The sequence below is a fragment of the Asparagus officinalis genome, chromosome 3, assembly GCF_001876935.1.
Source record: "Asparagus officinalis chromosome 3, Aspof.V1, whole genome shotgun sequence".
NCBI classification, from domain to species: Eukaryota; Viridiplantae; Streptophyta; class Magnoliopsida; order Asparagales; family Asparagaceae; genus Asparagus; species Asparagus officinalis.
Window position 1 is genome coordinate 110,621,071 of NC_033796.1, and position 11,550 is coordinate 110,632,620.

The 11,550-nt window shown below is 35.8% G+C and overlaps 1 protein-coding gene across 1 annotated transcript; it reads left to right on the plus strand.

Annotated features, from left to right (window-relative positions):
- Positions 1,592-7,867, plus strand: LOC109835748 (probable galactinol--sucrose galactosyltransferase 6). Its single transcript, XM_020403758.1, has 8 exons — positions 1,592-1,843; positions 1,932-1,971; positions 2,045-2,295; positions 2,384-3,460; positions 3,549-3,758; positions 5,742-5,876; positions 5,952-6,261; positions 7,012-7,867. Exons 1-8 carry the CDS (start codon positions 1,668-1,670, stop codon positions 7,387-7,389), a joined length of 2,577 nt encoding a protein of 858 aa, XP_020259347.1. The 5' UTR covers positions 1,592-1,667; the 3' UTR covers positions 7,390-7,867.

The following is an 11,550-nucleotide window of genomic DNA, read 5'->3' on the forward strand; positions in this document are numbered from 1 at the left end:
TACGCTTGCACCTCAGATCCAACAACAATTTGCTAAAAGAAATCTAGTATCTTTTACCTCTTTGGGTATTGGCTTAATTATTATTTTTAACCCCTCTTGTCAAAAAGTCCTAGCTTCGTTACTATGACCAAACTCATTAGTATATGTATCTAGCACATTATTGGTAGGAGGCTTAGCTTAACTTTCCCCAATTTACAACTATCCACCACTTACTTCATTTACGGGCACCACCCACGTCCACACGGGATGTACATTATACACGCTTGCGAAGCGTATTCTACTGCAAATCCACTCAGACAAGACACAAATAAGTATTGCTACAGGGACTCAAAAATGGGATAAGTAATGGGACGGTGAGATGTCAACCTCACCTGTCCCACTAACTGCCTTATTTTTTGGGTCCTTTTAGGGCCTGTTTGGTTATCTCCTAAAAACCCAAGGAATAGAAATAAAAACCAAGAAAACTCAAAAAGTACAATTTCATTCATTTCCATCCCTAAAACCCACCCACAACATCTAATAAAATATTATTTTTATTCAACAACTCATCCATCACATCTAATAAAATATTATTTTCATCCAACAACTCATCCACCACATCTAATAAAATGTTATTTTTCATCCACAACATCACTCAACTTATCTCATCTCATCATTTCAAATCACTCACATCATCCAATAAGATGGTGACAACCTATCTTATCTCATTAACATTTTATTTCCACTCATTTCCTCCCAAAAAACTACGAAAATAATTTCCTTAAGTGTGGGGTCACATCATCCAATAATATAATGACAACTCATCTCATCTCATCTACTTTCTTATTTTTAAGAATGAACCAAACAAAAGAAAATAACCTATTACAAGAAATAGTTTTCTTATAATTCATTTTCTTTTTTTTTTTGCCAACCAAATAACATCAAAACAAGTTTTCTTAAAAAATCACTTACATCATCCTATAATAAGGTGACAGCTCATCTCATCTCATCTTCATTTCTTTGATTTTCTTCTTTTTTTAGCAAACCAAACACTCCCAAAACAATTCTTCTTAGAAATAGTTTTTCATTTCTTTGATTTCCCATTTTTTTAGGCAAACAAACAGACCCTAGGGGCTGTTTGGTTCCATGTTTTTGAAAGAAAGGCTTTCTTGAAAGCCTGCCAAAAGTGTCAAAAATGTCACTTTTTGGCAGGCATTCAGCCCAAATCGTTTCTAAAAAAGAAGATTCCGGCTGAAAGCCTGCCAAAAAGTAATATTTTTTACACTTTTGACAGGCTTTCAAGAAAGCCTTTCTCTCAAAAATAGGGAACCAAACAGGTCACACATATTTTTATCGGCCTCCAGAATATCTGAGAGCCCACGTGGCTCTGACGTGCTCTTTTCCACCTCCCCAGGCCCCGGCCGCCCCTGCTATCCGACGTGGATCCACCTCATTCGCTCGTTCACGACAACAGTGGGTCCCACAATAAACTTGGGCCCGCCCGACCAACAAAATTTAGACTTTGATTGGTTCATCGCGTAGGCGTTTGCCGGGCTCCGACGTGTCATTGTGATCCTTTTCTGTTTTTTTATTTTTATTTTTATTATTATCTTTTATCGCCTGAAAATTGGGGGAAGAAAGAGCCAATCACCGCGAGCGGTTCCCGACCGAGAGAAGCGAGCGAGCTCATGGGGAGCACGGGCATCGCCCGCGGCTCCTGCTGTTTCCCCTCAATAAATTCCCCTGCTTCTCCTCCTTCTCCCCGCCATCGCCATCTTCTCTCTTCGACCCTCGACCTCAATTCTCATCGCTCCTCGCCTAAAAGAGCTCTTCATTCCCTTCTCCCGAAACCCAATTTCTACAGGTAAACTCCATTACAAACGTTGTCTTTTTTGGGGGGGGTTTCTTTTTTATTCCATTTTCCGCCCTTAGCCTGTTTGATCATTTGCCAGAGCTCAATCTCGCTGCCCATCTCGCATTCAGTCCATCAAGGTGCGCTCTCACTCAATCAGACCTCAAAACCTCTTTTTTAAGGTCAAAATTGTGATCTTTTTCGTGCCTTCAGGCAACTGGGTTAAGCTCATTGCCTCTAAAGAAAAACCCAGAAGAAGAAGAAGAGGAAGCGATGACGATCACGACTTCTGTGAGGATCTCTGATAAGAAGCTGATCATCAAAGGCCGAGACATTCTCACTGGAGTCCCCGATAATGTCGTAACGAGCTCAGCTGCGAGCTCTGGTCCCCTTGATGGAATCTTCCTCGGTGCCCAGTTCGATAAACTTGATTCTCGCCATGTTATTCCTCTTGGTACTCTGAGGTTTGTGAACCTTTCGATTTGAAAATTGGATGTTTATTTTCTACTTTAGTTTCTAGATTTAATGAGAATTTTGGATGGTGGGTTCCAGAAATATTCGGTTTTTATCGACCTTTCGGTTTAAGCTCTGGTGGATGACGCAGAAAATGGGGAATCAGGGGAAGGACATACCTTTGGAGACCCAATTCCTCTTATTGGAATCAAAAGGGGATGACGACGGAGTCATGTATATCGTCTTCCTTCCTCTTATCGAAGGCCCGTTTAGAACCTGCCTTCAGGGGAATTCTCGTGACGAGATCGAGCTCTGCTTGGAGAGTGGAGATGTTGATGTAAGAGAAAACTCTTTCTCTCATTCTGTCTACATTGGTGCCCCTGACTCTGATCCCTTTGCGGCCATCTCTGATGCTGTTCGTGCTGCTAAGTCGCATCTCAAGACATTTCGCCATAGGACAGAGAAGAAGCTCCCTAGCATTGTGGACTACTTTGGTTGGTGCACTTGGGACGCATTTTATCAAGAAGTTAGTCAAGAGGGAGTCGAGGCTGGCCTCTCTAGCCTCACATCAAACAATACGCCGCCAAAGTTCGTCATTATTGATGATGGATGGCAATCCACAGCATCCGATGAGAACTCCGACACCGGTTCTTCTCTCCAAAGACTCACCGGGATCAAGGAGAACTCGAAATTTCAGAACAAGGATGAGCCAGGATTAGGGATTGAGTCAATTGTATCGATAGCTAAGGAGAAGTACGGGCTCAAGTATGTATATGTTTGGCACGCAATTACTGGATATTGGGGAGGTGTTCGTCCTGGTGTCAAGGGAATGGAGCAGTATGGATCAAGAATGCAGTATCCAAATGTATCGCCTGGTGTTATGGAGAATGAGCCATGGATGAAGACCGATGTTTTAACATTGCAAGGATTAGGGTTAGTGAATCCGAAAGGGGTGTACAAATTTTATAATGAGCTTCATGGGTATTTGGCTACGTGTGGGGTTGACGGTGTGAAAGTGGATGTTCAGTGTGTATTAGAGACCCTTGGGGCCGGACATGGAGGTAGAGTTGAGCTTACACAGCAGTATCACCAAGCTCTGGATGCATCGGTTGGCAGGAATTTTCCTGATAACGGTTGCATTGCGTGTATGAGCCATAACAGCGATGCACTCTACTGGTAAATGTTCATGTATTATAATTTGGGTTCTTAATATTATTGGTTGTTTCGAGTTTTGATACTGAATTTGTCTGTCGGAATGTTGCAGCTCAAAGCAGACAGCGGTTGTGAGGGCTTCAGATGATTTCTATCCGAGAGATCCAGTTTCACATACGATTCACATAGCATCAGTAGCTTATAATAGTGTGTTTCTTGGGGAGTTCATGTTGCCGGATTGGGATATGTTTCATTCTCTGCACCCTGCTGCTGAATATCATGCCTCGGCCAGGGCTATCAGTGGAGGCCCTATTTATGTTAGGTGAGTCAATTTTGCTCTAGTTTTGATGCAATTGACATTCGAAGTTTTTATGCCCAATTACAATTATTATTGATGAATTGGATATTGATTACCTATGAATTAACACATCTCAGTATTCTTGTTCAAAAACATTATGTCGGTTAACTTGGGACATTTCTGACATGCTTAAATCGGTATTTTTATCTAAACTCTCATTCAGAAATATTTATGTTAAGTGATTCAAGTTCGTTCCAGCTTTGATGCAATTGAGATTCTTCTGGATTTTCATATCTAGTTGCAATTGTGACTAGTGAAGGGGATCCTGATGACCTATGAATCGATGTATATTGGTATTCTTATTCAAAAACATCATATGGTCAGTTTCGATATTTCTGACATGCTTTTATCAGGACACTTATTCAAAAATGTCAACTGGACATATTTGTATTAGGTGGTTAAGTATATTCTAGTTCTGATGCAACTGAGGATCTAATAAAATTTCATGCCCAAATATAATTGTTATCGATGAATTGGATATTGACTACCCATGAATCAACATATATCAGTCTTCTTATTGAAAAATTGGTTAGTTTGGACATTCTGACATTCTTATATCAATATTCTTATTCAAAAACATCAACTGGACACTTCTGTGTTAGAGCATCTCCAACCCAAAAACCCAAAATGGTGGAGTTTTTACACCAAGTTGGTGTAGTTTTTACACCAAATTACTATTTCATCTCCAACCTATTACACTAAATGTTACACCAAAAAGAATATTCCTTTTATTATTCTTATCTTTTAACATTTTTATCTATTTAAAATATTTAACAAATTATATAATTATATAATACATTACATATAATTAATTATAATACTATATTTTATGAATAAAATAAAAATATAAAAATTAAATGCTAAATCAAATTAAAATATTACTTTCATAAATTCAACTAAAGATTACATTTAACATCGCACTTGCAAGCAAAAAAATAAAAAATAAAAGGCATTACATTTAACATAAAATAAAACACAAAGACACCGTCCATAATTTTTTTCCATTGTTGACTTTTATTTTAATAATTATTTTATACTCTAATTTCATTATAATAGTTAATACAAAATAATATATATTATTAATACAAATATAAATAACAAAAGCAAAAAAATAAAGAAAAACGTTGCGCCAATGCTGCAGTGTTGCGCCATGGCGCAACACTGTAGCAGTTCGCTATTTTAGCGGAACAAATGGCGCTCCGTTTTGGAGTGGGAATTGAGCGTAACTTGATGTTTAGCGTCTCGGTTGGAGAGGTCCTTAGGTAAGGGGCCGTTTGTTTCCTTTTTTTGAGAGGGAAATGTGGGGAAAGCCTGTCAAAAGCCTGCCAAAAGTGCAGCTTTTGGCAGGCTTGCAGGCTTTCCACCCAAATCGCCTTTTTTAGAGGCGATTTGGGTGGAAAGCCTGCCAAAAACTGCACTTTTGGCAGGCTTTCCCCACATTTCCCTCTCAAAAAAAAGAAAACAAACAGCCCCTAACTCAATTTGGTGTTAGTTTTGATGCAATTGAGATTCTTCTAGTTTTCCATGCCCAATTGTAATTGTCATTGATGAAGTGGATACATATTAGGATTACCTATGAATTAATCATATATCAGTATTCTGATTCAAAAACATCATATTGGTTTGTTTGGACATTTCTGACTAGCTTATATTGGTATTTTTATTCAAAAACATCAAGTGGGCACATTTATGTAGGCAATCAAAATTTCTGTACTTACACTACTTTCATTGCAATTGATATTTCTTCTGAATTCTCGTGCCTACTTGCAATTGTTATTGAAATAGCGGATACTGATTATCTGTGCATTAACATATATCAGCATTCTTATTCAATCATATTGGTTAGCCTGAGCATTTCTGGCGTGCTTTATAGATTTAGAAACAAGTTTCTGAAATTTCTGATATTTTACTGACCTAATTGATTTTCGATCAAATTTAATCAAACAGTGATGCCCCTGGAAAACACAATTTCGAGCTACTGAGGAAATTGGTGTTACCTGATGGGTCTATTCTTCGTGCTCGATTACCTGGTCGACCCACAAAAGACTGCCTTTTCTCTGATCCTGCTCGTGACGGAGTTAGGTGATAACATAGTCTTCATTCTTCAAAGTTTTCATTCCATTAAATGATTGGTTTCTTATATTTGGTTTCATATAGCTTGCTTAAGATTTGGAACATGAACAAGTATTCCGGTATACTCGGCATTTACAACTGCCAAGGTGCAGCATGGAGCTCTACTGAGAAGAAAAATGTGTTTCATCAAACTGGAACAGAGGCACTCTCTTGTGCTTTAAAAGCAAGTGATGTGCATCTCATTTCAGAGGCTGCAACTGATAAGAACTGGAATGGTGATTGCGTTGTTTATCACCATGAAGATAGTAAACTTGTTGTTCTTCCTCATGATGCTGCCTTACCCGTCTCATTGAAGGTTCTTGAACATGGAATCTTCACCGTCTCTCCCATTAAGGTTTGCCTAAAGCTTCTTATCCATTTCCATGTGTCTTGATATTAAAGTAAAAGAAACTCGCATTCTCATCTATGTAGCATCAGTACTTCTATTATGAAAATGTACCCGTGTTCCAATACCTGTATCATATATCTCACATTTCTTGTACACTTCTTTAGTCATGTTATATATTCGAGATATTATCTACTTTCATTTATACACAAATAACTATAGTGAGAAAAAAAATGCCTGCAAAACATTTGACTTGTACGTAACTATAATAAACTTAAATATGCCTAACTATTTACATAAATTGCAGAGTCAAGTCATATTTGTTGTGTAAAATCATAAAAATATGTAATCCGTCAAAACTATAGTATATATGTAACTACGATATGCTCTATTTTAATAGAAATAATTGTTCAGAGTCTTGTTCGCAAGAACATGTCTATATGTGCAGGGCACCTCACAGGACCAACTATCATGTGTCAGTTGTTTTATTCTAACCCAGATCAGATTGATGGTTAACGAAGGGACATCACCTGTCTCATAATTGGTCCCGTAGTTTTGGGTCCAAAAGTGATTTCTCATGTATGCATGTACATAAACTCTGTTACTATCATTTTTATATATATCTTAATGTCATATTACTCCATCATCGTATCCTGTTTTTAGTGTAATTGACATGTCCTTTGTATGTATGTGTCTGTGTGTGTAGCATACCTGTGTCCATGCTACTTAGCTTCTCATTCAAAATATTGTTTTCTGCAGGTTTTAGAACCTGGATACATGTTTTCTCCCTTGGGTCTTATTGACATGTATAATGCTGGCGGAGCAATAGAGGGCCTCTCATATCAAGTTGAGAGCTCTGAAGAACTTTTGCAAAAAGATTCTAGCCTCACAAGCAAGCTCAATGAGGTTTCTTTTGAATCACTAGAGAAATATGATGAGTCTGCGGCTAGAATTTGCATTAAAGTAAAAGGATGCGGAAGATTTGGAGCTTATTCTTCAGCTAAACCGAAGAAATGTTCACTGGGTTCATCTGGTACCGATTTCTCTTATGATTCTTGCTCTGGGCTTCTAACACTTCAACTGGACAATATGCCAGAGAATGAGCAGAAGCTTCATCAAATTATTGTTGAGTTATAGATTTATACCCCAATAAGGATATTCATTGAACTTGGATACCATTTGATTTGAGACTGAAGATTGTTCACACCTTTCTTAGGTGGAAAGATAAAGAGGTTTCAAAGAAGAAAATATATAGGATGATTGTGCCAAGATATTTCATTGCTCAAGAAGTTGATTATTTGGATTATTGATTCACTATCCCATAAATGATGGATCATGTTCTGCAACTAATTGTTGCTATTCGTTTTTCTTCAGTTCATGGTTTCTAATGGAGAGCTTAAACTTTGATCATTCTGTCCGGTGAGATTTCAAGCATATAGATAGTCCGCATTTGTTAATTTCTTTCGCAAGGAAATGCATTTTCAGGGAGATGTTGGAATTCTGCATTTAATCAGATATGAGACGGACTCACATTTTCGACTTAACATGTTAATTTGCGCAAGTTTATGGCCTAGTAAAATGTATATGCCAGATACTAAGACAATTTTCTACATAACAATATGCACATCATTTATTGCCAGTGGACAGATTTGTCAGAAAGTATAAATTCAAAAGAAAAACAAAATTTATGGACCTGAATAGATCCTTTCAGCATGTACATTGCTCATCAATGTCAAAATCAATAATTGAAGACCGATACTAGAGCAAAGGAATTACTCCAATTCTCTGAAAGTGAGATGAAATTCTTCTGATAGTGAAACTAACCTTTTTGAATATTACAATCCACCTCTTAACTTTGGTATCTGCAGGTTAATTATGCATAAAAAAGAACCTGCGCATGAAATTGAAATTTCCACGTCACTGCACAGGCTTGCTTCTAAAATATCAAAAAAGGTGAAGGATGAAAAATAAAAACAAAGGAAAAGAAGTAGTGAGAAATCTAATCAGTGAAGGTATGTGCATGCTTGGGTTACAAACTCCCATCACCTGTCCCTGTAACAACTGTGCGAGCAGCAGCAGTACAATTTCAAGAAGCAGAGAAAGAAATAAAAAAGAAACATAAAAATAAAAAAGTTTGATTTGAAGTATCACGATGAGTCACCTTTTATTGCATCACAAGAAGACGTAACGTACATCATAACAGTGGCATGATACGTTGATTCAGAATACGGTTTTTTTTTTTTTTTTTTTTTTTTTTTTTAAATACGGTTTTTTTTTTTTTTTTTTTTTTTTTGTTTAAATACTAGTCCCTTAAGTCTTTAATGTTTTGAAATTAGTCTCCAAATCATTGAAAATTGATATTAGATCCTCAAGAACTTATAATTCATTTGAAATTATATAGTCTCTCTAGTATGTTACCTTCGATTTTTTTTTCTTTTTTTTTTGGAGGGAATATTTCTTTTAGTTAAAACTTTTTTCAACATGTAACGTTCGTTGTACCCTAATGTGTACCAATACCCTTTTCAACGAAACTCATTTACACCCCAAAACCTTTGATTATAATCCATAGTGTTTGGTAAATATAATGGATTCTAATTCTTTTCCAATGATAGAGTATTTGGTAAATGGGTGGATTATAATCCATCATTGTTGTCAAAATGACCAAAAAGTGGTTTAAACTAAAGAAAGAGGAGGGCTTTGACATTTTCTTAAATGTCAATGGGTAAAGTGGTCTTCTATTTGGTCAAACTATGTGGCGTATAAGCCACCAAAAAATAAGTTGGGTTACCCTAGCTTATTTCTTTTTGGCTTATAAGCCAAAATAAATTTGTATAAACATGTCTTAGTGGCTTATTAGCCACAAAAGTAGCTTATAAGCCACTTTATAACCAGTTGCCAAACATGCTCTTTTACTGGTAACATGGTAAAATGATACACTAACGTTACCAGGATAAGAACAATGGATAAAAATTCTAGGCCCCAAAATTCTAATGGAAGTACTAATTTGAAAGAACTTATAAGATTTGAAGGACCCAATTAATGACAATTTGAATGACTTGAGACTTGAGAGGCTAATTTGAAAGAATTAAATAAATAGGAAACTAATATCGGGAAGAAAAAAAAAACCCTTCAGAAATTCTAAATCATATACGGATACCATGGCAGATCTTTAACCAAATGACTAAAGGAAGGTACTACAACACTTAGAAGTTAGATTTACAAAATGCATGAATTCAAACAAAAAAAGAGAAGTATATACAAAAAAGAATTTAAGATCGGAATTCTTCTTCTTCTTCTTCTTCTTCTTCTTCTTCTTCTTTGGACTCTCCTTTAGTTTCCCACAGCTTTATTGAACTGCAACTGAGAGGCTCATCAATGAAAGCTAAGAAGGTCATAGGTGCAGTTCAAGAAAGCTGTGGAAAATTACAAAGAGACCCACTAAATCTGAACACTTAGACATTTTAAGGAGGTTTGAAGAGGAGAGGAAGAGTTTCAGTATTTTTAGCAGGGTTTGAGGAAGAGAGAAGAGAGAAGGATATTTATAGACTTGAGTTAAAAACTTATGGACCAAATCCCGAGAAGAATGTAGGCCTCAATCAGAATCCAAAGAAACTCTCTTTGTTTTTTCATGGCAGTAAAATTTTTTATAGAAACTAGAATGAATTTTGGAGTTTTGTTCCAAAACTATTACGAGCTTTTTTTTTGAATTTTGAGAAAACTACCATGAAATTTTGAATATGCAGAAAGATATCATAAACCATTGGAAGTTACTAGTAACTGCATTCATAGGTTGGATAAAAGTCTAAATATCCTTGGAGATATTACTAATACTTGGAGTCCTGTTGAATTGAAAATAGTAGATCTTTCATATTTTGTAACTCGATGATTATTATAAAATATTTTAAATCGTAAATTTACCAGTTTACAAAATTTCTCAGAAAATCATAAACAAATTTTGGATTTCTATTAAAATTTTGGGCTTCATTAATGTGTTGATCATAGCAAAAGAATTTTCATAATGATTGTATATCTCATGATATTAGTTTCTCATGCACACTATGTTTACACGCCACAACAGAATGATGTCACGGAACACAAGAATAGTCACTTGTAGTGTTGTTCGCACCCCATCAATTCATATTCATATTACAAAAAATTTCGTAATGATAATATTTTCATTACATATATTCGATTAATTCACGTATCATTATCAATGTGGAATAGTCAAACACCTTTGATGGGTAATTTCGTTAACTAAGATAATTTACTTTGTACGACAATACAAGTTACATTTATTGTTCCCCTATTGGGCTAAACTGAGACCTACTTTGTTTAGCTTCTGCATGAAATTAGATGAGAGATCTACCCAACAAGAAAAAGCCCAGTCCACGTGGTTTCGTCCACTTCATAAGTAGCTAGGCCCAAAATAGTGTCCATGTAAATTATTAGTTTACTTTGTAGGTTTATATCATTTTCATTTATTTCTTACCCTCCTCCTCTTATCTCCTCTCATCACTTTTATTGTTTGCTTCTTTTGAGAGAATAAGGATTGCTTCTACTTTGTAGAAGATAGGTATTTTGCTAGATATACCAGATTAAAAAGACAAATATTACCCATCCTTCCCCTAAATGGAGTATTTAACTAAATTATGTAGAGGCTATATGTACGGATTAAAAAAGACATCAAGTTAGGTACGTGAGATTTCTAGCTGGTATCAGGGTTCGAGAGTACTCATCTCTCTCCTCTCTTGCCTCTTAACTCGACATATAACAAAAGTTGGAACATATTTGTGTCTTTGTACCATCTCTTCTTTCTCTGCTCAATACCATCTATACTTGTATTTTATGTGAAAATATTTACAATGACAAAGACCTATAAAAAAAACTCTCATAGTAATATCATGCATAATCTAGAAATTAAATCCATGTGAGAAGCTCCACTACCAGCCTTTCACTTATATATGTGTAGGGTGCTAAACCGTATTCGTATTCGAGGGAATATCTATAACCATATCCGTTAGGATACGGATATGGTTACTCAAATATATAACCGATAAGATATGGTTATGGATATGATTTTGAAGTGAAATATTTGGATTCATATTCAAAATATCTGAATACGTATTAGTCATGTTGTTACAACAGTCTTTATCCTCAGATTATGGATTTGAGGTTAATTTTGACGATCAAGATGTCTAATATTAGCTTTTCAGATATAATAAACATATTAATGAACTCTTTTTATATAACATGAACTATATTTTTTTCAACACCAGCTAGTTTCCTCACTTATTTTCT